Source organism: Nannobrachium achirus (assembly GCF_963921795.1).
Source record: "Nannobrachium achirus genome assembly, chromosome: 3".
In the NCBI taxonomy this organism is placed as follows: Eukaryota; Metazoa; Chordata; class Actinopteri; order Myctophiformes; family Myctophidae; genus Nannobrachium; species Nannobrachium achirus.
Window position 1 is genome coordinate 6,936,927 of NC_137812.1, and position 27,704 is coordinate 6,964,630.

At 42.6% G+C, this 27,704-nt stretch overlaps 1 protein-coding gene across 1 annotated transcript in view; it reads right to left on the reverse strand.

Moving 5' to 3' along the window:
- The window catches only part of gatb (glutamyl-tRNA(Gln) amidotransferase, subunit B), a 129,485-nt gene that overhangs the window by 45,931 nt on the left and 55,850 nt on the right, over positions 1–27,704 (reverse strand). The window contains exons 7-9 of the mRNA XM_080721952.1: positions 17,545–17,629; positions 12,696–12,740; positions 8,380–8,572 (exon numbers count right to left, since the gene is read on the reverse strand). Coding sequence (XP_080578078.1) covers positions 8,380–8,572; positions 12,696–12,740; positions 17,545–17,629 — 323 coding nt within the window. The remainder of the gene's footprint in view (positions 1–8,379; positions 8,573–12,695; positions 12,741–17,544; positions 17,630–27,704) is intronic.

Below are 27,704 nucleotides of genomic sequence, written 5' to 3' on the forward strand. Positions count from 1 at the left end.
GTTATTGCTCTCTAAAAAGATAATGCCACAACAGCATCTCAAGCATTATTGGGCTAAATGTAAAGACGCTACAGTGCGCCAACCGTGAAGCAGTTTAACCAATTTGCTACATACGTCTACACAAACGGTCAGATTACAAAGATAAATTGCTTAGTGAAGGCTCACAGATGTCACCATAGGGTACGCTCCAGCAGAATGTCCCGTAATGATCGTATTATTTAATGAGGAGCATTTTAATCCGATCGGTCGTCGTTTCCTTAAAAAGGTATTAATGTATCTAAGTGCAGTACACCTCGCAACCGATGGGGTCGCATGGCTGAAAAACAACAGAAAATGGCATCTGATCGGATTAAAATGCAGTTTATTAAACAATACGAAAGATACGGGTAATTCTGCTTGAGCGTACCATACTGTGACATCTGTGAGACTTCAGTAAGCACGTTATCTTTGAAATATGAAGGTTTTTGTAGACGTACGTAGCAAATAGGATTAACTGCTCAACACGAGGTTGAAGTGAACTTATTACGTGTGCAACAGGGCTAACTGTGCTAAATGTAGCATAATCAGTGTTTGTGTAACTTCAATCAGAAGGATTATTTGACCTGATAATAAAACACAATCTACAGGCTTAACCGCCTCGCGTTGTGAGCTTGTAGAAGAGAGCAGCAATAGAGTTGGGTCACGTTTTATTTGTTTATAGCCTGCAGCTAGCGCTGCAGCTAGCGCTGCAGCTAGCGCTAGCTAACGCTAGCTAGCGTTAGCCGTTAGCCACTCATAGCCAGTCAACCAGAATAGTCTACTCTAAAGTCAACTTTCCGACGGCGAGTGAACGATTGCATTCCATCCATGTTTTCTTGGCTGTCAATTTATTGTCAAAAAAAACAAACACCCTGAACGTTAGAATTAGATAGTTTAGGACGACACTGATCTATTCAATGCTAAGCTAACTCAGTGACAAAGGAAGCTTCCGCACCGGAGCTTCACAGAAGACAAACGCATACGTCACAGACGCCTCCAGGCAGGAACGGATCATTTCACCAGCGTAGAAGAAGAAACAGCGGAAGAACGGCGGAAGAATAATAAATAATAATACACAAAATCATACATTACGTGGTTAATAATTGTTCATTTGGAACACACGTGGCATTAAATTAATGGGATAAATACTGTGGGTTGCTTCGCTAAGTAATGGAGTCCCGATATTACCGCATTTGGCTACAAACGGCTAACAAAGGCTGGCTAGTTAGCATTTTAGCTAATATAAACTGGGAGGACTAACAGAATTATGTACCGATCTCTCACATTAATTAAAAAAAGTCTTATTTACATGCAGAGTTAAGCTCTGGCGTTTAAGTGAAATGTAGCCTAGATATTATGAGATGCTGTTGTGGCATTAAAAAAAAAAGAGCAAAAAAAAAAAAAAAAATCATTTTGGCTACAGGGAATAATGACAGTCCCCGAGATGACTAGCTGCTGGGGGTGCTGGGACACATATACATACATAGGCGATTTTAAGGGGTGTCCTTGGGTGCACTTGCACCCCCTGGCCAACAGGCGGCCATTTTTTTTATTTATTTTTTGTAATGTAACTTTATTTTATAATTATTAAATAAAACAGTGATCGTGATTTGTAAAATGTGCGCAAAAAGAGAGGTGGAGGGGCAAGTATTTCAGCTTGCTTGCTTGCAATGTAAGACCTACTTAGCCTATTTATTTTGAATCAGCTTGCTTGGCGGTGGCACTCGGCAGGCACTGTGGGTGGGCTGTGAGATTAACACCTGTGCTGGCCGGCTGTGTGACTCTCTGATATGATGACCAGTGGTGTGATATGGATTTTAGAAGTGGGTCCTCTAAATTCATGACGTCATGCACGCAAGCTGTTTTTATTGATAAAGGGTTGATAAGCAAAATAAGTGTGGGCTCGCCGAGCCCACGCGAGCCCATGGCATCTCTACTTTGGGACAACTAAAAACGTATTTACAGACAACCATGACTGATAAAAGAGTGTCAGATATAGGCATTTTACAGATTGAGAAAGTACACAAAATTAAAGTGCAGAAAATAATTGATCGGTATGCAAGTGCCAAAAACCGGAGGCTGCAGTTCATTGTGTAATAAGGATTTGTCTACTATTATTTGTTTTTGTGAAATGCTTATTTGACACTGTAAATGACTGCTTGATTGCTTGATGAATGATGATTAACTTGATGTTTGGCTTTATGTCCTGGCTGTGCTGCCTCTGTCTGCAAAATAAGTAAATAAATCCTATAGACATATGCTCATGGTGTCTAGAAAAAGAAGCACCTGTTTTACACTTTTTTTGTTTATATTGTGTTACATTTGTGTAAAAAATAAACAGCAGAAACCCGTTAAAACAACATTACAAAACCGCTAAAAAACGCAATTTTTTCGCACACGCGTTGTGTGCATGCGGTAATAGAGGTCTTGCACCCCCTGATGGAAGAGGCTAGAATCGCCTATGGACGGGGCCATATGGGTCCGGCTCCATTTTCTCCGGGTCCCTTTGGGTTCGGGTAGTTAAAATTGGACCCGTGAAGACCTCTAGTTCATACATTTTCAAACATTTTCAAAAATAGTGGAAATAGTCGATCTACAAGCTCACAAGGCGCTGCATCGCAACGCGTTGTGAGCTTGTAGATCGACTATTTCCACTATCAATGTTCTTTTTTTTAAGTATAAAGGTGTCAAATATGTCAGTAATTTCTTTGTATATTTAGGTTATGTGTCATATCTGCCATATGTGCAACTTCAAAGCCTACAGTACAAGCCAAACAGAAATGTAATTGTCCAAGACAAAAGCACAATTAAATCGCCAATCGCCATCGTGTCAATTAATTGTCATGTAAAATGTTAATCGTGACAGCCCTACTCACAGGCTTGTGCCATTATTTTTTTACTATTCTCAACTTGATTATAATTAAATAATCAATTTGGGGTGAAAATTGAATTAATGTTACTATAAAATATTTATTTCTTCTTAAAACAGGAGCAAACCCCAACCGCCCACCCATTAGGCAATTTTAATATAGCATTGGATAATCTAAGCTAAGAAAATAATCATACTTCATTCTTTCTTTCTTTTTAATTTTTTCATAATTGTAATATGTGTGTGGTCGTACATCAAGGCTAGATAGATGGATGGATGGAGAATGAAGTCATTATCACATATTCCTCACACTTTACAGTACAATTACGTCTCAGTGACATTGGTGCAGAAAAGAAAGACATTCCACCAATGACATAAAGAGCCTTGCTGTAAAGAGCCTTGCTAAAGTATTTCTATCATTTGTGGAATTACATAATGAGACATGTAGCTTTTTTATGATTGATGATTGATTCAAAACCTAAATGCTAAACCTAAAATTGAATATCCAAGGTCAGCAAAAGCTGCAAAAACGTAAAATGAAATATATTCATAAGTATTAAGACCTTTTTTACTATGGTGCACATTAATGAATTAAGTACCCTAAATGATGTTAACGAGTTACCCAATTTTAGTTAAGTGACCTCTGTCTGCGGCCAATGACAATAGTTAAGAAAAAAGTATCTTAAGAGTCTTCATAGACAGAGAGTGAAGTAAATAAAGTGTGGAATATAGAACACAGCTAAAATAGATTTATTTTGTTGCGACCGTAGAACGCAGTTTAGTATGTGAACGGTCACAGCTTGTCCGTATGTACTGTATCTCTGTCTATAGCGCCTGACACTGTGGTTCTATGGATTTGTCACTCTGACATCATGCTCTGACATCACTGTGATGTCAGGGGAACCACTCTTAACAGAATGGGCATGCCGCTCTGACATCACTGTGATGTCACACTAACAGAATCGCTTTTATGCCCATATATGGAGTTCCCTGATGTCATCAATATAAAGCCCATATCTAACAGGACTTCATATGGGAATGCCCATATATGGAGGCCACTTTGGTCACATACCACACCAACAGCTGGTTCTACAGACAGGGATCTCCATGTATGGGCATAAAGGGGTATGATGTCAGATGTCATAGACGTCATAGGACTTTCACATAACGAATAACTGAGTAAGCATGTTTGGACTCTCACAGCATATCTCCATATACAGTACATGGATCTCCATATATGGGTACCAGGGGTCTCCATATATGGGTAACTGGTCCGATATACATCACTGGCCAGATGGCCAAGAATTGGCCCTTTTGGGTGAGGTTGCATGTCGCCCTGAGTTGTCTAACTAGTATACTAGGTATAAGATAGGACATTCATTCTAACTTGCAGGGTCGGAGTCAGGCGAGTGCATATTTCTATACGCGTACAGTCATTCAAAGGAGAAGAGTAAAACTAATGTCAAGGAAGGCAGTAATCACTTTGAACAAGCGCACGCACCCCCAGTGTCAGACAGACATACTTGACTATGTGTTGGGAAATCACTTCTCACAGCCAAACTCCTCAGGGTCCATTTGGTTCCATTTGTTCACTCACCGAGTTAACCCATTTTAGGCCTAGAATTATTGAATGCTTTAACCAGTGAAAAATAGCAGATATACAAGCTCACAGCGCGACACCGAGTGCCGCGCTGTGAGCTTGTAGATCTGCTATTTTTGAAAAAGTCGTGAAAATGTGTGCAAATCTTTGAATATATGCATTTTCAAAGCGAACGTTTGTAACTCAAATTTTGCCTCTGGGTGGTCCCTGGAACTAAATATTTTGAGATGGGGGTCCGCGGCCAAATAAATATAATTTTGGGGGTCCTTCACATGAAAAGGTTTGAGAACCACTGACATAGTAGTCTCTCAAGAACAGACTAACTGAGCTCCAGTTAAGTGAAAAGGACCTTTTCTTTGACGATGGCTGGCCAGATTGCTGACATAGAAACGTAGGTTTTTCCAAAAATCTAATCAGGTCAAAATTCGAATATTTCACGATTTTTCAGAAATAGCAGATCTACAATCTCGCAGTGCGGCACCGATAGTTAAAGCATAAAATAATGATACACAATATGTGTACCCGTTCTAAATGGGTTAAATGAACAAAGGGGATTCAACAGTTCTCTCTTTGTCTCTCTCTCTCTCTCATTCACTACATTTGTCTTTCATTGTGTGTCTGTCTGTGTGCCCCCCTCCCACTACAGCAGGGCAATATATTGATATTATATCAATATTGTTATACCCTATGCCCATACCCTAGGTGGGGTTGGCAAAAGGGCCTTTTAGGGAGGAATTTGCATGTTCTCCCCGTGTCTCCTAGGGTATGTACCCTTACAAAAAACATGCCGTAATCTTGGTCTCTAGCCGGGGCGCCTGATGGAGGGGAAAGGAACTGGTTGGAATAACGTGTTCCTGCCACGCACTACCTCCAACCGGGGAAACTCTAGACGTCATACTGCGTTCACTCACTCATTCCTTCCACAGTATAACATCTGGACTTCCAGGTATTGGCAGCGAGTATTATGATTATTTTCTGATCGGAGCCAATCAGTGACTGCTTCCGCACAACAAACGTAGCTGTCTTTCCTGACAACAAGTGAAAAGATTTCCCTGATTGGTCCATGTGTAGACGGTGACGTAGATGCATGCTGCAGCCTGCAGCATTTTCAAAACAACAATGGCTGCCCTCGCGATGCAACAAGTGTAACAGTTAACGCTCTAACCATAAAACAAGCAATAAGTGCAGTTATTTCAGAGTTGGAATCAATTACAACAATTAAAAAGGAACACGGGGGATGCGCTAGTGGAGTTTATCGGCCGAAAAGACGTGTTTGTTTGACGTTCTTCCGACTGGCTGAGAGATGTTATGCTACGCTGATTGGTCAGAGGAGTCTGTCTGTCAAGGCAAGTACTCCCGCCCACTTTTCAAGCTGCCAATAGGCCGAAGGCCAGACGTTATACTGTGGAAGGAATGAGTGAGTGAACGCAGTATGACGTCGGGCCCCGCCAGGCTAGGGAAACTCCCCCCTGTCAGGTGAAAAGAAGCAACTTGGACTCCTCATGCATAGAAGGAAAGCATGAGGTCAGTCCGTTGTCTCCCCAGGTTGGCAGAGGGAGTATAGCGCCCTGGATAACATTATATAATTGACAGTGACACCGGATGAAAAATGGGTTACAAAATCGTGGAATAAAAAAAATAAAAGAGAGAATGGCATAATGTGTGGTCTAATCCTGGTTTCTTGAAAATCTTCGGAAAATGTAAAATAAACGTTGTATTATCGTCGCATATCGATCTCGAGGTTTGTGATACTTGATCATTAAAATTTAATGATCAAATATCACAAGTCCATATGGCCCAAACTCTACTTTTCAGGATCAAATTCAAAAATAGCAAGAGCAGCAGATCTCCAAACTCAAGCACTGTGCTTCGAGAAGCATTTTGAGCTTGTAGATCTGCTTCTTTTGTGCGATGCTGTGGTATGATCAAGTCGGGCGTTAATTCACGAAAAAACACCAAAAGCTACAATATTGTCGTTGTCGGGTCGAATCCTCGTATCTCCAAGTTTCAAATGTGTGCGTTCTTTCGCAAAGCAAAGCCCTGCTTCATCATACAAGGCCGTCGCACAAAAGTAGTGAAAACAGCAGATCTACAAGCACACAGCGCCTAGCGGTGCGAGGCGTTGTGTGCTTGTAGATCGGCTGTTTTCACTAGTTTAAATCATTTTTAAAATGATAAATGCAAAACGAACGGTTTTGGACATACAAGATTTTCACCCGACAGCAACGATAATGGAGATACAAGTTTGTGCCCGTCCGACTGCAACAAAATCATTTGTACTAGTGATTCGCGGATGGCGGTTTTAGCCGCGGTGCAACTCGGTGATCCGCGGTGCACAAATTAATTTTGGATAACCGCGGATGAAATAATGCAGGAGATAAATTATGACATAATATATATATCTGTAAAAAAGCTAAATCTCTGAATGCTTGTGTCTGTGTGAGTGTGTGTTATTTTGTATAATTTGTTACTTTTTCATGATGAATGTCCAGTCCACAATAATAAAAAAAAAAACAGCTGCGACCACTTAAAGGCATCGGATCGGCATCACGGCATGCCTCGTCGCACTCATTACCTTACCTCTATGTCTATGGTCGCACTGCGCTAAAAAGTTGAATCTCTTTTTACTGATCCCTCGCGCATATTGCAAAGTAAGTTGAACTTCCCACTAACAAGCTGTGTGTGTGTGTGTGTGTGTGTTTGTTTCTCTCTCCCTCTCTTTCTCTCTCTCTCTCTCTCTCTGTGTGTTTGTGTGCCTGTCTGTCTGTCGGTCTGACTGACGGCATTAGCGCACCGCAGCGCAAACAAGTCGAACAGACATTCCGTAGGCTAAATCAATACATTTCTGGGAATACCAGAAAACAATAATAATTTGACATATGGAAGATGCTGTGACGGATGGTGCGGATTTATACATTGGATAAATCTAATTAATGTGGTTGGATGATGGGCGGATAATTAATTTGTGCAGATGGATTCGAATGACCTCAAAAGCCTTTCCGCGCATCACTAATGTGTACGTGGAGAGGAGCTGGCTGTGTGATATTTGGTATCACAGTACAATTTATCACAAATACAATTTACGGAAAAACACAAAAAGTTAGAAGATAATTAAAAGAATATGGAGTTAAGAGGTTTCCGCAAGGGGTGGGACGATTCACTTACCTCCTGATTTCAATTTCGATACCTATTGATTTTATTGCAATTCTGTGATTTGTGATTCAATATACCGATTATTGAGATGTTTTCCCCCCAAATTACAATGCTTTTTTTATAAACTTTGGCACTTTCCATCAACGTTGCGAGGCGTTGTGAGCATGTAGATCTGCTATTTTCACAATTTCTGCCTCTAATATTTGACAATTTGGCCAATGTTAAATTTGTCATTTTAGAGGTATTAAAAAGTCCTTAAATTGTCACTTTCCGCGGGACTTTACTGGAGATTATTTGGACCACACTTCCGGTTTAACAGCAGACATACAAGCTCACGTCGCCTCGCAGATGCAGCCCGTTGTGAGCTTGTAAATCACACTCGGCTGCGACGCCGGAAGCTCGGTACAACGTCTGCGCAATGCACTATGGGGCGTTGGAAACCCGTGGATACACTTCAACTTTATGTTGGTCTGTTTATTGTTGAGTGAGAAAACAATGTTGCACATTAAGTTAATCATCTGAGGACCCCCAAAAACAATTACAATTTGGGGAGAGAACCACTACTTTAGAAGCAGTATTATTCTCATTTGTTTTAAACTCATTGTAACGTATTTCACCTCAATAAAAAAATAGACAAAAATCTATTCTGAATTTCTCAAATCGTGGCATTGAAAAATCGCGATAGTTGAGTGAATCGATTGTTTTGCCCACCCCTAGTTTCTGCACCCCCCCTCCTCACCAGCAGGGTGAAGCCGTGTTCGGGCAGGATGCCATAGGTGTGCAGCAGCCGGTCCCTCTGGACGCTGGGCAGCTCGGGCAGACGCTGGCGGAGGCGCTCCACCAGCACGGCCTGGCCGGGTGCCACGCCGCCGGGCAGCGACGCCTCGTCCTCGTACACCGTCAGCGGAGGGAGGTTGGGCTCCGGCATGAACCTGGAGGCAGAGAGAGAGAGAGAGAGAGGGAGGGAAAATAAAAGTCTTCCGTCAGTTCACTCAGATCAGCGGTGGGAAACTCTGCGTGAAACGACGCGCTTTGAGCTCGTCGATCTGCTACTTGTGAACAGTGTGTTCAGTGAAAATGAAAACCCTTGGACATAAGAGGTTTCCTCCCGACAAGAGACGATATATCCTTTTGATTGCGACCGTCAGGTCGCAGTTACTATCAAAACCTCCACCGGCTGTCCGTCAGTCCGTCAGTCTGTTACACTTTTAGCCCTACTCTTATCTCTGCCACCGTTGCGCCAATCCATGCCAAACTTTGCACACACACTTTTTGCTGACAACATTAATGGACACTGCTCCTACAGATCTTGCCTAAAAATGGTAAAGTGGTACACACTATCGCGCAACTTTGCACACACATTACGAAGCTATCTATCTCCCAAACCACAACCTCCACCCCTGATTTCTCACATGCCCCTCTTCTAGCGCCACCATGAGGTTGCTTTTTGCAGACAGAGATAAGCAACCCGATGGTCACTTATCTCCCAATTAGGGAGTCTTACTGGTTGTTTGAACCTGTTCCTCCTGCTCTTACTCCACCTCTATCCTCTTTCTTCTCACGGAAACTACAAAATGATGGAGCGGGAAAAAAAGAATTTCACACACTTCTTTACACCTGTAAACCCGAGATGTGACAAGAACGATTCTGATTCTGAGCGAGAGAAGGAAGGGAGACAAAGTGGAAAGTGGAAGTCAGGCAGTCAGTGTGTGTGAAATGGAGATGGAAACGGAGAAAATGGAGTAAACAGAAATAGAGCGAGAGAATAGAGGAACTCACGCAAAGCAACAGAAAATAACATGCAGGTTTTATCAGCAGTAAAGATAACCTTGCGGCTCGCAATGTCTGTATCGTTCTGCTATATCGTCTCTCCATAAGCCGGGCCGGCTGGTCTGGTGCTGTCCAGTGTACTTCAGTCTACAACTGATCTCCTTTTGATAGCTTAAAGGACAACTTAGTTTTTTTTTTACAAGGGTTCATATTTTAGATTGTAATAAGAGAAAAGAAAAGATGAGTGTTAAAACTGTTTCATTTACTTCTTACTATTGTTTTAGCGATTTTAATGACATTGATTTCAGTGGTTAGGGGCATGCGACCATCGCGTTATAGTGTCGCCGTGAAAACAATCAGATCTCTGCTTCCCTGGCGTTCTTTTCACCTCATTCAGAGATAAAGCCCTTTTTACGTTTGAGCCTAGAATGGAAATCAATGCAACCAGCCTCCGCCATTTTCTCTCTCTCTCTCTCAGCTACGGGGTGACGTATGGACCAGCGTCATTCAGAGGGCATGCAGCATGCACGCAGACCTGTCCCAGGTAACCCATTGTTGACTCGTTCAGGGACGAGACAACTTCTTTTGGCAGGGTGACATCTAGTGACCCTATCTCGTTACTGAACGAGTTTGGCGTGCTGGGTGTTAAGAACGGCTATCATGCCGGATATAAACTTTGCCCGCTCAACATCACACGAGGTATCCTCCCTGAGCAGGGCAGCCAGTGTGGATGCCAAAACATGTCAGGAGACTTCACTACAGCTGAGCTCCAGGCGGCCATGAGGAAACTCAGACAAGGGAAGGCACCAGGCCATGATTACAACAACCCCAAGTTTGTGACCCACCGGAGCGCAAAGCCGGAGCGTCTGTGGGGCTGTTGACTGTTCCGCATGAGTGACTTCTCCCCACAACACAACATGTGTGTGTGTGTGTACGCGTGTGTGGTTGTGTGTGTGGTCTAGGGCATTAACGACTTCAGTAAAATTCAGTAAAAAGTTGAGTTGAAGTCGACTTTTTCGTTAATTCCCTAGTGTGGTCGTGACAGAAAATAGCCGTGCTACAAGCTCACAACGTTCTGAGCTTGTAAATCGTCTATTTTGTGCGACGGACAAAGTATACTACGCAGTCACTCGCTCCGTTGTCAGAGCATTTGTAGAAAGACCACGTGACCTGCTGTCTCATAATGTTAATTTTCGGGGGGTGTCATCACATCTTTAAGTGTGGTTTTATATCTCGTCGCACAACGTTGTTGTGCAAAAGTAGCGGAAATAGCCAGTCTACAAGCACAGTGAGCTTGTAGATCGGACCGTAAACATACATGAACACATTCAGACATCTACGGTATTTTATTGCATGTCATTTCATGATCTCATTAATAATCGAATCGTATCGTTTTATTTTGTATCGTATCGGCAGTGCAAATAATCAATTGCATCGATACTACCTACTTGTGCATTGTATTTAGCATTTTTAAGAAGAAAAAATAATTTATTTATAGTTTAATTACTTTTCCTTTCCATATAGCTACACTGGTCTATCGATAAATGTGTGTAATCTCTGGGTTCATGTCAAGGTGCAGGTTTGTCAATATACATCCATCCATCCATCCATCCATCCATCTTCAACCGCTTATCCGGAATCGGGTCGCAGGGGGTAACAGTTCCAACTGCGACCTCCAGATTTCCTGTCAATATACAATGTCCATGTATTTGGCAGATAATCACTGTGTTTACTTATTCATATCCATAACAATACATGTTTCCCTTAAATACCTGCATTATCCACACCTTTCACACAGATTTAATTTCTATGATAGTTACTATATTGATTTTAAATCATTGAATCGAATCGTATCGCCATGAATAAACTAATATCGTCCATGTATCGTATCGTCAACCATGTATGGTGATATGTATCGAATCGCTATTAACTCATTGACTGCCAAGGCCCGAGTTTCCCGAGTTATTACAGTAGTAACAGGGTGCCACAGCCCGAGTTTCCCGAGTTGGAAGCCATTTTGAAAAAAGAAAAAAAAATTTTTTTTTTTTTTTTTTTTCAATTTTTTTTTTTATAAAAAAAAATCTAAAAATGCCTCAAATGTATTAGGCATGATCGCAATCGCGAAATTGCATGTTTAGCCCCATAACAAACACATCTTTCAAAATGTCAAAAATGGCTGTTTTGTCTGACTTTGAAGGCTTCTATCTCGTGAATGCTTGAACGGATTTCCAAGCGGATTTTTTTGTTTGAAAGCTGTTAAAAACGTACTACACATATGGTGCATGATCTAGGCATGGGCGTGCACGATGCGTGCACTAAAAATTGATCCGTGCACTAGAAATTTAGGAAGGTGGCAGTGTTTGTTTTGTCTGACTTTGAAGGCTTCTATCTCATGAATGCCTGAACGGATTTCCAAGCGGATTTTTTTGTTTGAAAGCTGTTAAAAAGTACTACACATATGGTGCATATATGGTGCATGGGCGTGCACGATCTGTGCACAAAAGATTTATCCGTGCACTAGAAATTTAGGAACGTGGCATCCTGGTACTTGGCGGCCATCTTGAAAAGGGCATTCAATGAGTTAAAATGCATCATTGCACCCCTACTCATTATGTATGACTGAGCAGGTGAAGTCTTCTCTTGGTCTCTATACAGTAAGACACTCCTTTCAATTCAACGGAGCACTTTCAGTCCATGTTCACGTTTGATTGCCGTCACGGTTCGCTAGCTTCACTTCATATTCATCGATTATACTATCCCATATCCTAACAATGACATTATGTGAATTGTTGAATCAGGGTTGATAATAAATCTTCTATTCCCTATCATTAAAGAGGAAAAACAACATTTGACTGTCTGACAGTCGATGAGAGATGGTGTGGGAAGCCGTTTAGACAAATCCAATTACGTTAGCGGGTGGATGAATTTGTGGAAGACGTCGGGAGGCTTGGGAAAGATGACTTGCTGATGGGAAGATATCCTCCCTGTCGGATGGAAACCTCATACCAAGTCCAAAACTGTTACTTTTCAAGATTCAAAGCGCATTGCGGTTTTGAGCTTGCAGATCTGCTACTTTTGATGCTTTTGTATGACGCTGTAGACTGTAGTATGATCAAGTAGAGCATTATTATAGGAAAAAACACAAAAGTAAAAATATGGTTTCAAAGTGGGAGCTTTTTCTCCAAAGCAGAGCCCAGCCGGTAGATTTTTGGGCACAATGTCAATACAGATTCTGCACAGTTCCCGGAGTACAAGTGTCGTGTATGTCTAAAAAGCAACTCTCACCTGTAGTCCTGAAGTCCCTCCTTGTCTCTCATGGGGATGGTCTGGCTGAAAGACAATATACAGTTCATTATGAGGACATACAGTATTATCCTTGACTTTCTTTTCGTATTTCCATATAACAACTCAAAGGTATATTAAAACTCATTTACTGCCTGTAAAGTCTTTTTCAATGGGATTTATCTGTTTGAAAGCTGTGATCCGTGCCCACCTTTTAGCGCCCACATTAACTCTTTCTGCGGCGATCCCAAACTAGTTCGGCTTTATTTCGGCCTTTTTATCAGCTCATTTTCTCTGTTCTATGCCTTTCTATGAGGGGCGCAAGGTTTAATCACGGCTAAATCGACGAAAATTGGGCTTCTAAAATGAGTGGTAGCCAATAGCTAACTTCAAGCTAACTTCATCCTGTTCCTGTTCATGACACAAAGGAAAGTGTTCAGGCGCGTCATGGCTGCGCACGGCTTGTGCATATACAGCGCATGTCTATGGTGGATTCTCTGGCCACTGGGCGCCCTCTAGTGGAGATTCCTGGCACTGGATGAGTTAAAAGGTAAGGACATTGTGGCAGTCAACCCCGAAAGTCGAGGTTTTTTAATAGCAATTAATTCGTTAATGACAATGTTCAATATTGAAAATGGGTGGTTCTCCCCTTTAAAGTGATCCCTGGCTAATACGACAAATATGCCTTAATACATTATAATTGTCCTCTATAACTACAATGTAAAATTAAAAACATCTCAAATATTTTATTTCTTCTAGAAATAGCTAATCTTTCAGTCAATAGGGGAAATGCCTGTCGCAAGTTGATGATGTCATAAATGTTATGTGTGGTCTAATTTATGGCATGTGCAAAATAAACCACAAACACATTTGAAATATTGATTTGATGCTCATATTAACCATAGGAAGTATTACGTTTGTTTTTATTTGCACATTCATTCCATAAATTCCATAGGGATAGATCACAAATTACATTTATGACATCATCAACTTGCGACAGGCATTTCCCCTATTGAGTGAAAGATTAGCTATTTCTAGAATAAATAAAATATTTAAGATGTTTTTAATTTTACATTGTAATTATAGAGGACAATTATAATGTATTAAGGCATATTTGTCGTATTAGTCAGGGATCCCTTTAAGTAAAAATAGTACTTTTTCCACCACAGCCCTGCCACCATGCATGTGTGGCTCCCAGGGGACACACAGCCAGACAGGCAGAGACATGGTGCCACCTACTGCAGCAGCGTGCCACCTGGTGCCTCGGGCACTGCACCGCAACGGGCCTCATGGGAAGGCACAGAGGTGATGGTGAGAGCAGGGGTGTAGCACCACATTCTGGGCCCTGGGTACAAGGATTCACTGCGGGCCCCCCGTGAATGTTCTTCATAGGGGGAACTGGGAATGCATTTATTACGCATTATTTTGTGCTTTAACAAAGCAAAGCAGATATACAAACTCACAGCACGGCACGAGTGCCGCGCTGCAAGCTTGTAGATCTGCTATTTTTGAAAAATCGTGAGCATGTTTCTGTGTCAGTGGTGCTCAAACTTTTTCATGTGAAGGACCCTCAAAATGATGCCAGGGAGGCACCCCCATCTCAAAATATTTAGTTCCAGAAGCAAAATTTGAGTTACAAATGTTTGCTTAAAAAGTACATATATTCAAAGATTTGCACACATTTTCACAACTTTTCAAAAATAGCTAAAGTATAAAATAATTAAGGCCCCTCCAGCTTGGGCCCTAGTAACTCAGTCCCACTTTTCCCCCTTGTGATGCCCCTGGGTGAGAGAGAGGCTCACTGTCATTTCTGAAGACTCGTTAGCTTCCCCGAGTGTCACTCAGGGGTATGACCACACATGCATGCGCACACACACAGAGAGACACATGTGTGGTGAGGATTTATTGAGCGGTGGTAAACCGCTCCGTAGAGTGGCTGTGCGTGTGTCTCTGTAGCCATTTTCCTCAGCGTTTTGCCATAGCAAAACGTGTGTGTGTAGCATAGCCTGTACATCCTAGACTTAAATCCTAGTCTGAAGACGTTATGCAAGCACGACCACCGCTCACTTCACATTGGGTGTGATTTTTTTTGTGTGGTTTTATGAATTACATAAAGATTAGATTATTGAATGTTTTACCCATAAACCTAAAGAAAAAGAAACAATACAAATCAGCGTACCTCTCGAAACCCAAACCCATAAAACAAATCAACCCCAAGATAGCATTTTTTTATATCTATACTATAATTTTGCGAATGTCTGAGTGAGTGAGTGAGTGAGTGAGTGAGTGAGTGTCTGTCTGTCTGTCTGTCTGTCTGAAACAGCGTTTCTCCTCAGTGGCTGGAGCAATTGATCTGAAATCGCATCACCATTAGCATATGAACACACCTGACACTTTTGTCACTTTCACAAATCACTTTCACAAATCACTTTCACAAATCGTATCTATATCTATTTAGCCTACAGTACCTTTTGTGACCACACATGTTAAGGGAGGGGCGCTGTTGTTCAGGCCATGCACAATCACACACAAACCCACACACACACACACACACACGGGGGGTGGGGTGGGGGGGGGTGTGTGCGTGTGCAGGCGGGCGGGCGGGCGGGGGGGGGGGTTCTGGCCCTGTTACAGATGTTGTCCAAAAATCATGCAGATCGGTACACAGTATCTCTGTAGCTGTTAAATGGAACGGGTATTTCTTACATTGATGCTCCTACATATTAGCATGCAAGCACCAGTTAAAGTTACTTTCCATCCCTCATATACTGTGTGCACAGTGCACATCCCATAACCCACACACTGCACATCATTTCGGAGCTCATATCTTTGAACGGGTAAGGGCTAGTGTTTTTTGATTTTATAACGTCTTTACTTAACTCTTTGAGCGCCAGCGCCCTCTAGGGGCCAAGGAATGCCAGCGCATCTCTCATAGGCGAGCGCTTTAGCTTCCAGGACTTCAGCTTCCAGGACCTGACGTGCTCACGTTCCTGCACGGCATGGAAATGTCCCGGATGAAGATGCTAACAGAATGGCTATTCCCATTTTGTCATCTAAAAGATCATTTTTGGGCGATTTCGCCGTAAATAAACCTCGCGCCGCTTTCCTAAAACACAAAAAAGAGATATAAGCCTTTAAAGATGCGGCCTTTCATTGGATTAGGCGGAGATTGGCGATTGCGTTCGCAAATTACGGCCGGCCGAGACGTTGTTAGCTTTCGGCTAGTAGCTACAAAAATCAAGCCAGGCTACAGAAGGCCTCTTATCATTTTATTCATTTAATTAAATAAAGCCGAACTACTTCGGGATCGGCACACTCGTGTACTCATCGGAAGCGGCGCCGAACATCGGGTGAACATTGGGGAGCTCAAAAATGTATTTTAAACCATTTTTAATGGAATATATCGTCGGACAGAGTAGAATGGCTAGCTGGCTAGCGGCTAGCGAGCCAGGACCACCCACGACTCTACAAGCAGCTCGGGGTAAGTGAATTAATAAAAAAAAGATTGTATTGGATTGAAATAAAGCCGAACTAGTTCGGGATCGGCACCAGATGAGTTAATAGGTGCTTGTGAGTTTGTAGATCGGCTAAATGTTCCGCCCCAGGATAATGGATTTTTGATTATCGCGATAACGTCGTAAATCGGGATTTATTTTGTCACAATACTCGTGATTAGACATTTTCATATCGTCCCATCCCTGCTATACGTTAGGGGACATTTAATCCCCTCACAAGTTTGCACGCACACAAGCACACACACACACACACACACACACACACACACACACACACACACACACACACACACACACACACACACACACACACACACACACACACACACACACACACACACACACACACACACACACACACACACACACACACACACACACACACACACCCACACACCCAGGATGACAAGCCAGCATCCAAATGGCCATATTCATCATAATTACTGAGAGCGCTGCGTCGCATGGTCCTCTGTGTCTGGCATGGGAATAAAGTCTGCTAATACTGCAGGCAGGCAGGCAGGCAGCCGTCCCTGGCAGAGACAGACAAGCTGTTGGGCCGTGGAACCAACGTCTCTGTCTGGATTTGATGTCACGTTTTAACTCTCAAAGACCTGGAACGTGTCCGAGTTGCGTTAGATTTTAACCACTTTAACCATTATTTTATGCTTTAACTATTGAAACATAGCAGATCTACAAGTTCGCAGCGCGGCACATCTGCTATTTTTGAAAAATCGTGAAAAGTCTTTGAATGTCTTTGAATCGATCTTTGACCCGACTTCTAAATCCTTCCTCTAAGTCAGTGGTTCTCAAACTTTTTCATGTCAAGGACGCCCAAAATTACATTTTTTTGGCCTCAGACTCAAAATATGTTGTTCCAGGGACCCCCCAGAAGCAGAGATTTGAGTTCCAAGTTTGCTTTGAAAAAAATATATTGAAAAATGTTGCACAAATTTTCACGATTAAAAAAAAATAGCAGATCTACAAGCTTGCAGCACGGCACACGGTGCCGCGCTGTGAGCTTGTAGATCTGCTATTTTTCAATAGTTAAATAATTCAATAATTCTAGGCCTAAATCGGTTAATTACGCACACACTTTTGATCGTGACTTCTGTCTCCCGAGCTTTTCACTGGTTTAATCTAGTTTTGTGTCTTGTTTGTTTTTTCGTTGTTTTGATGGATATCTATAAAATAATGTCAACCTCCTTTATTGTGTCATTTGTTTTAGATGTTTCCCGTGTGATGTTTATGTGTACAGTGAACTACAGTCTGTTCTTAGACGTGTGGTAAATTATGAAAAGGGGTTTATTGTCGGCAAGGTTCTCTCGTTCTCTTCTTACCCGGATTTGGAGTCGAAGGCTCTGGTCTCGTTCAGAACCCTACCCCCACTCTTCAGCACCTCCATCTGTCTCTGGATCTCGTAGTCTGTTGACACACGGGTGAAGATTGGTGAACATACTGTGGCATATATAGCAGTGGTTCTCAACCTTTTCAGGCCGCGACCCCCAAAATAATCATATTTTAACTGGGGACCCTCCCACCCTGACGAGCACTGAGAGTTGAGGCATTACATTTTGTATAACTTGGTTCTATTGTGAAAATAGCAGATCTACATGCTCACAACACCTCGAGGTGTTGGGAGCATGTAGATCTGCTATTTTTAGTTTAGTTTAGTTTATTTGATCAACTCATACATTTATACAAGTCGTACATCCACATAATCATTGTTACAGGTGATCAAAAGGAATAGGCTGAAGCTGAAAGCTTGTGAATGCCTAGTCTACGTATTTATGAATTAAGACATTGATTAGTTATAGACAACATTCCTGGCCGATTGCAGGAGGGAGGCCCCGCCCCCAAGTCGAAAGGGAACTTCCGGGTTCTGTCAGGCATGCATATAAACAAGAGGCAGTCACACACTCACACTCACGATAACATAACAACCTGGACTCACACTACTACTTTGCTTTCGTTATCTTTGATTACCTTCTGCTACAATGCCAACACATTGTGCAGTGCGTGGCTGTTCTAAGACTTCTGACCATCTGAAAGCTTGGCTTAATCAAGAGTGTGTGATCCATCTACCTAAGACCAAACAAAATTGTCCATGTCCTCCTATGTATGCATTCCATCAAATACCAAAAGATGATGTTGCATCTCGGATGTGGCTGAAGAATTAGAATTTGAAGAAACCACCGAAAAGGGTCTTTGTTTGTAGTTTTCACTTTGTTGACAAAAAGCCAACTACTGCAAACCCATACCCTGAGCTGTATTTGGGTTATGAACGAGAACCGAAGAAAACGAGACGACAGCTAAACCGAGTTGATCGCCAGACTGACCATGGATCTGAAGGTAAGAAAGCTGAAAATGGATTAATTTAATAGCTTAAGTAATTGTTTTGTGATGCTCTCTTTTGAGGTTAGCACTATGCTATATGTTAGCGGCTAACGTGGGCTTATACATAATTACCCCTTTGTGTTGACATGACCACACTGATACGACATAAACAGGCATCTTTTAAAACATAAATAAGCCACTTTAGCCCTATGTTATGGCTGGGTTATTTGAAAATAGCCGATCTACAATGACATACATACAGCAAGCTACAAGCTCACAACGCGTCGCGTTGTGAAAAGTATCAATACTATGTATTGATACTTTTACTTAAGTAGAAATGCGAGTACTTTTTCCACCACTGTGGCACACTAACCTTCAAAAGTATTCAATATGGCAGCTCACATGTTTATTTGCCAGTGCAAACTGTGGTACATGTGTTTACCTCTGCCATATGTATTACCCTGTTCATAAATGTTTGGCTAAATCCTTGTGTTCTCTCTGCCCCATTGTAGAAACATCCTCATGTGACCCAGAAACAGGTGCACCTGAACAACCAAATGCTCAGCCTGCACACGCTGATGGTAAGCAAGCTATTTTTTTTTTTTTTTTTTTATGTTTTTGTCTAACTTTAGTCAACTGTTGCAACATCAACATAGTTTTGTCCACATGTTTCACACTAGTGAATTATGGTCTATGCATTTATTTAGCATTCCCATACAAATGCAATGTAAAGATGCCAGGCACACCCTCCCATTCACACTGTGCATTGTTGTGCCAATGTCTTCATTTTGATTGCCAGGTAGACAATAGTGAGGCCATTACATTCAAATGCAATGTAATGATGGCAGACAATAATTAGTATCACATGCTCAATGCTGTAGAATTATTTGATTATAATGATATGTTTTTTTTTCTTTCTCTGACCTGCTACCCTGACAGTTTGTCAGACATGTGCCACTAAGCCTACATACAGAGATGCTGGAACGCAGTGGGAAGACCCCTCGCTGCTTGATCATGCCTACAGTTCATCAACCACCAAAACAAAAAGAGTGTTCATATTTTTTGCAGGCTCATCATAAAAAAATGGAAAAAGAAAGGAAACAAAAATTTATATGGAGATAAAGGAAACTTGATAAAGGGAATACCCATTACATAACAATAACAATTCAATCAGAAATATGTTATACGAGTATACAAGTTTAACTTCTAGAGAATGATAATGGAAGAATTTTCACAATTTCTGCCTCTAATATTTGACAATTTGGTCAATTTATCATTTTAGAGGTATTAAAAAGTCATTAAATTGTCACTTTAGAAATGTGCATATACCCCCTATGAACTTAAATTTCTATTGATTAGTCACACCATGGAGACTAGAGTTCAATAATATTTTTAGTTTTTTGTCGCATTCCTAAGACAAAAATTTGATTCGAGTAAATTTACCCCCATTGATTCCGGATGGGGACCCGTTTCGGGTCCCCATCCGGAACGAATGGGGGTACATTTATTGTTATCACATTTTTGTCTTAGGAATGCGACAAAAAACTAAAAATATTATTGAACTCTAGTCTCCATGGTGTGACTAATCAATAGAAAAAAGTCATTTTGGGGGTGAACTACTCCTTTAAACTTTATGTTGGTTTGTTTAAAGTTGAGTGTTAAAACAATGTTGCACATTAAGTTAATCATCTGGGGACCCCCCAGAATAATTTGGGGATCCCCCTGGGGGTCCGGACCCACAGGTTGAGAACCACTGGCATATAGGGCAGGGCTTCTCAAAGTGGGCTTCTCAGCAACATGTGTTAAATGGTAAATAGGAAATGGTGCATTTATATAGCGCCTTTATCCAAGGCGCTTTACAGAGATTGTGCATCACATTCACCCATTCACACACACATTCATACAACGATGGTGGAGGAAACCATGCAAGGCACCAACCTGCTCACCGGGAGCAACTAGGGGTTCAGAGTCTGGCTCAAGGACTCTTCGACACCAACTCTGGGGTGAGCCCGGGATCGAACTGGCAACCCATTGGGAACCCTCTGTGTTCTAATGACGGTATCTCTACCCCTGAGCCACTGCCGCCCCATACAGCATCACAATAAACACATCACAAGTGCGTCACTTCGTGCCACGTTGCAAGCTTGTATTTGCTACTTTTTACTTTTTTTTTTTTAATCTCAAGAATAGTTTTTTTTTTAACAAATATTCTGTTCTGGCTCGGATCAATAGAACTGACATACCTGTAAATCCTCAAATAATATCCTGTACTCAATTAAAAACCTAGTCCTGTTTAGGTTTGTCAATGAAAAAGCCATTAAAAGCCAGGGTTCAAATATTTGCCTCTAGAGGGCGATGTTCACTATGATAGCGGTCCTGACTCCTGACCTGCAAGTGACCTCAAAGTACTTCTGTGTGCACTGTATGACAGCAACAACACAGAGAATAGACGCTTAGCTGCTAAGAGATGTAGCCACAATGTTCAGATAGATTACAGGGGTCCAGGGACGCCGCGGACCCCCTGTGGACTGTCGTGGATCTCCGTGGACCCCCGCAGACCCCTGGACTTAATGCGTGACAAACACAACCCTGTGAGTCATTGAGGCAACAGGGCGATACATTTTCGTGTCTCCCTCCTCCCATCTACCTTCTGTCTGTCTGTCGTTATGCTTTGCAATTGCACAGTTGTGACTTGTAGTCATTAGAATGTGTTCTGAGGGCAGCATTGTTTTCATGTAAGCCCAAGCTGCAATAATGTTATTGTGGGAAATTCCAATAGGCCTACATCTTTTAGTAATTTGCAGCTGGAAAATTACCAGTGTCCACCTGTAACTGCACTGTTAATTTCATACAGTACTTTTAAATTCAATTTCAATAAATTAACCCAGTACAGTTTACTTAGGGTGACCATACGTCCTCTTTTGCCCGGACATGTCCTCTTTTAGGGGGCTGTCCGGCCGGTCCGGGGGGGTTTTATAAATTCCTTCAAATGTCCGGGGTTTCGCGCATATCACAGTTTAAGCACGGACATTTACAATGCACGTTCAATGGTTCTTTTGGAAACACACTGTGAGAGGCGCTAACCCCGGAACGTGTATTATTCATACTACTCTCTGCCTGCGATCCCTCCCTCCCTCAGCCTGTCTCGCTTTCAGATCAGAGCAGAGCAGAGCAGAGCTCTGTCTGCAGCAGATCGCGCAGCGCAGAGCCAAACGAACTGCAAACACTATTAATGCTCACTCCCTCAGCAACTGTGTTTACATTGGTGAAGGAATCTTGCCTGCTATTCCCTCAATCCTGGTCTAAAAATGACGGGAGACGGCTCTACGGATGCGTATCGGCGAGGCGAAGGTGCTCGCGACGACCGCGGCTTTCAATCACTGATGAAATGCACAAAAAGTGCGAGTGACCAACATTGAGAAGCAGAGCGTTCTGTCAGCAAAGCTGGTAGTCTTCTGTGTCCATTTAGGCATTTACAATTATAAAAGTTCTGCTTCAAGCCCATAACACTGCAAAGTAGCTTACAAGACAGTCTGTGCGAGGTGAGAGCTCTTCTGCTAACTAAATTGACAGAATCTTTTCTACAACCTTGTAAAGCAGAAGATACGGCGGTTTGAATAATGGGCTACCTCTCTTTTATTTAGTTACAAAGCTGAACGTTCATACTGGAGCCAAAAGGCATACTTTATCAGTGGATCTCTAGATTTGTAAAGGGTCCAATTGGAACCCCCTCAAAATTGAATACATAATAGGCTATTAGTGGTATAGGGCATAATTGAGCGTAATAGAAAAAACAATTGGGGGAAAAATTATATATATATATATATATATATATATATATATATATATATATATATATATATATATATATATATATATGCCGGGTAGAGTGTCCTCTTTTTGGATTTTCAGAATATGGTCACCCTAGTTTACTGGATTCAAACTGACACAAAATGTTGATTTATTCATTCTGATATTTTGGAAAAATAGGAATATAGGCCTTCCTTCTTATACAAGCAATTTCAATAAAAGCCTGGTGCCCGCTACTCTTGAGACAAATACAAGCCCGGGTTTCTATAAGAGGATTTACGGTATTGTACGTCAAGATCCAATGGTCCCCATCCCACAGGTTTGAGAACACTGGTCTAATCAAAGTATCAAACTGCGGATCCTTGAAATAATGCCTGGCTTACACTTGGCCGAAAATAGACGATCTACAAGCTCACAACGTGTTGTGCTGTGACAAGTTGTGAGTTTATAGATCTGCTTTTTACTGAGTTTCGGTGTCACGCTCATCCAAGCATGAAATGACTCGTCTTAGTTCTACTGGATCTCTTCTACACTAACATTCTCCTAACATAGTCACATTTTTGGGTGCCATGGCATTGGTCCGAAGGTTCATTAGTCCGAATTTGTTAAGAATACTATGCCTAACCCTAACCTCAGTAACCCTAACTAAATGCGGACTAATGAACCTTCGGACTAATGAACCTTCGGACTTATGGGCAATCCCCAGTTTTTGTTGGTTGGCGAAATTGTCAATATATTTAGTCCCGGTTTCAGTCATCATGGCTTAGTTTTTATTTCGTTTTTATCAGTGAAAAACGAACATTTCATCACAGTTTCAGTCGACAAAATTAACAGCTGGGGCTGTCACGATTATGACATTTTACACGACGATTAATCGTCACTCAAATAATTGCGATTGACGATTTAATTGTGTATTTGTCGTTGACAATTACATTTCTGTTTGGCTTGTAGGCTTTGAAGTTGCACATGGCAGTTATAAGAAATTACTGACATATTTGACAACTTTATACTTAAAACATTGATAGTGGAAATAGCCGATCTACAAGCTCACAACGTGTCACATCGCGACACGTTGTGAGATCTGCTATTTTCTAATATTTCTCAACATGGAAACGATTATGACGATTCTGCAAAAAAATTGCCATTACCTCAAATAATTGCGATTAGACGATTGTGTAATAATTGTGACAGCCCTGTTAACAGTGCTCGGCAAAAATGTCCACTAGCGCTCGTGTACACACATGGCTTCTGTGGTGGATGTCAAACATCTGCTGGGACACGCTGCACGCCGGCGGCCTCCGACTGGCTGCCGCTGGCTTTTTAACACCGTGATAAATGATGCTTTCATCTCTGACTCTTAAATACCGTTTCAACAGAACGCCCCGCTCCACTTTGACAGAACATCGTCCATAAATAATGCGAACGAATGCGTTGCGACACATTTGCAGATCGGTAATTTTTTGGAAGACATTTGATAGAGAGTGGGAAAAAAGACTGTATCAAGTACGTATATTATAAGTACCTTTTACCAATTATATTGGGTTTAAGTGGTACTGGATATGCAGCTTGGCAAATAAAAGGTGAATTGATCCCAGTGCATAACGGAGGACGATATCACGATAAATTAAATCTCCACGATACGATTATTGTGAGTGTTTTTTTTTTATCGCGATAAACGATAATATCGCGTATCGTCCAATCCCTACTTTAAAAAGCCAATTTTTGGGGTGCTCGTTGTGCCCGGCCCTGGAATTGAAACTCTGCAAACGGTCACGCATCTTTGTTGACGGCAAATCCATGCCTTTTTGAAAGAGTATGTCAGTCATGATCGTAACTCTACGCCTCGCCGGTCACTGTCAAAACGAACTAACCTTCCTGTCGTCCCCGGCGTCTCTTTACAAAGCCTATCCTTCTTGTAAAGTTTAAAAAAGCGAAAAGAAAGAAAAGAAACAACGCATTCCAACAGAACAGAGGCAGGTAACAAGGTCTAATTCAAAGAATGTCACAAAAAATCTAAAGTTTATACAAAAGTTTAACGTTTTTGGTTGACTTCACTTCGGTGCAAATGGCTGGAAGACGATCCAAATAGACTCAGACAGATTATAGTGTTTGTGCGTGTGCGCTTGTTATGTCTCTTTGGCTGTGCCAGTGTGTCTGTCTAATCTTTAAACTCCCCCCGGTTTGACTCGCAGCGCACGCATAATTACCCATCAGCCCGTGGGTCTTCAGTCAAGCCATTGTTTCCCAGCGAGAGACAGTGAGAACGTCAAACAGTGAAAGCTCATTGCCTACTGCGTTGTGTGTCTGTTTCTCTGATCCTTGCCTTGTGTGTTCACTCGACCAGCTTAGGACCCAATGGGTTGGAACAGTGTTCCAATGCCCACTCCCTAAATCACTGCCGCACTTCTTCACACACACAGACACGCACACATACACGGGCGTCACAAGGGGGGAAAAGTGGGACTGAGTTACTATGGCCCAAGCAAGGTGGAGGGGCCTTAATTATGTTATACTTTAGCTATTGAAAAACAGCAGATATACAAGCTCACAGCGCGGCACCGAGTGCCGCGCTGCAAGCTTGTAGATCTGCTATTTTTGAAAAGTCGTGAGAATGTGTGCAAATCTTTGAATATTTTTTAAGCGAACATTTGTAACTCAAACTTTGCTTCTGGTGGGTCCCTGGAACGAAATATTTTGAGATGGGGGTCCGTGGCCAAATACATATCATTTTGGGGGTCCTTCACATGGAAACGCTTGAGCACCACTGACATAGAAACATAGGTTTTTCAAAAAACCTTAGAAGGATTTGAAATATTCCAAGACTTGCACAAATGGTTCACCATTTTTCGAAAATAGCAGATCTACAAGCTCACAAGGCGGCACTCGGTGCCACGCTGTGAGCTTGTATATCTGCTTTTTTCCCCCAATAAGAACATTCATGGGGGTCCCGCGGGTCCCGCAGTGAATCCTTGTACCCAGGGCCCAGAATTTGGTGCGACACCCCTGCACGCATACACAGTCTTACAAACTCCTATGTAAACAACACAATCACAGACACACGGTCTGCGAGATTATATGTTTTTGAAATGTCGTACACAGGGGTGTCGCACCAAGTTCTGAGCCCAGGGTACAAGGATGACAACGCATGTGATTGTAGATCGGCTATTTTCAAATAGCTGATGCACTGTATATATATAGGGTTAAATTTGTTGAACTGACGTTATATTAACTCGTTTTGCTGGGGACCCCCTGGAACACTCTCAAGGACCCCACTTTGCAAACCACTGTTTTTTATAGAACTGCAGAATTACAGCAATTTGGTCTACTGGTATGAAACCTTTGGAGATAGTTAAAGATCCATTCTGAATTGAACAGTATTTCCGAACACCTGACATCACTCAAGTGCACTCTTGTACTGTATATTTGTATAAGGTATGTTGAATGGCAGTGTCTGTATGATGATGATGATGAACAGGGACGTGCAGAGAATGTTAGAGAGGCAGCGTCTGACATTTCTAAAAGGGCCTTTTAGTGGAGATTTCGAAAATAGCAGACCCCTAAGCTCACAACACGTCGTGCTGCGACGTGCGAATTATGTGCGGGATGGAGAGGAATCACGCAGTGTTTTTTTTCCTCCACGTCGGGTCGGAGCCAAAACATCTCGGCTTCGGTAAACTGACTGTCCTTGGGACGCTGCTGCTGACTAAGAACAAGCCCCAGATTGGCAGAATGGACAGACGGTCCATCATTTACTTTATCCTGCTTCTTTCTGGTGATATTGAGGTTAATCCAGGTCCGGTGGTCACTCGGCAAGCTGCCGCCCGTCTCACGAGAGAACTACAGCTGCTTTCGGAGACAAAGAACCCCAGCGGAGGAAACATCGATACGGGTTCTACTGGTGACGAGTGCTGTGGCTGCCCACCCGGCTCTCTACAGCAAAGCTCCAACATCGAGGCTACTCGTGACCAGCTCGCGGCCGTGGTTGTCGAGCCGCCGCCCGATAACAACCAGCTCGCGGCCGTGGTTTCCGAGCCGCCGCCCGATAACAACAGCGCCGACGTTGACCTGGATGTCCCGGGCCCCCCCCCCCCGTCACCGAGGATGCTGGTGCCCAGCTAGCGGCCGCTGGATCGCCGGAGATGACCGTCGAGCCGGATGCCCCCCCGCTGGTCCCGCCACCCCCCAGGGATCGTGATCAGTCGTGGCTGGCGGCATATCTTGGCTTTGAAGCTGTCTGCGTCGCGACACCGACCCCCCGTGCCGTCGAAAAGTCATGGATCTCCTCCTGTTTGAGCTCTCAGTCAACAAAGGAACCTGACCTCCCCACCACCCCCACCCCCACCGCTCCCCCACTTCAGTCTCAACTACAACCGGACTATGATGACCACCTCCCCCCCACGACAAACTTTCCTGTCTCGGTCGTAGACAAAGAGCCCCCCAGCTCCGACGATGGCTCGATCACTACAGAGAACATGCACTCTGTTGTTTTTGCAAAACCAGGACTTCATCTAGTCCACTTAAACATCAATAGCTTGAATCCCAAAAAACTGGAGCAAATTAAGGGAATGTTTCATGACGGTAAGGCAAAGATTTTATCCTTCTCTGAAACTAAACTTGATGACTCGTTTACGGATGCTAGCATTGAAATTGCCAACTATACTGTAATCAGGAATGATAGAAACAGGTATGGAGGCGGAGTTTGCATGTATGTACATAATGATGTAAATTTTATCCCCCGTCCAGACTTACACCACAGTTCACTTGAAACTGTATGGATTGAGGTAATCTTTGAACATGCAAAAAACATACTAATATGCGCTGTCTATAGACCACCTGATCAGAATGATTTCTTTGAGCTGTTTGATGAGAGCTTAGCAAAGGTGGACGGTACTGAGTATCACATTTTGGGCGACTGGAATGTGGATGTTTTGCGTAAAGAAGCACCCATGTTCAAGTTCTTTGATGTGTTATGCAATCAGTACAGCCTCACTCAGCTTGTCACAGTACCCACCAGGGTGACAGAGCACTCTCAAACCCTCATAGATCTCGTCGTAACCACTGACAAGTCCAAAGTCACCGCTAGCGGGGCTATTGTATGCGGTCTTAGTGATCATTATATGATCTACTCTACCCGAAAAATACACAAACCCAAGGCTAGTGGCCACAGAACTGTCGTTGCTAGAAGCCTGAAGAACTACTCCAGTGAGGCTTTTAATCTCAAACTAGCGGGTGTAGACTTTTCCCCAGAGCTGCAGTGTACAGATGTCGAAGAAGCATGGTGTGGTTTTAAAACCAAATTGACCAATGCTCTAGACGACGTGGCCCCCTTGAATACCACCAGGGTTAAAGCCCG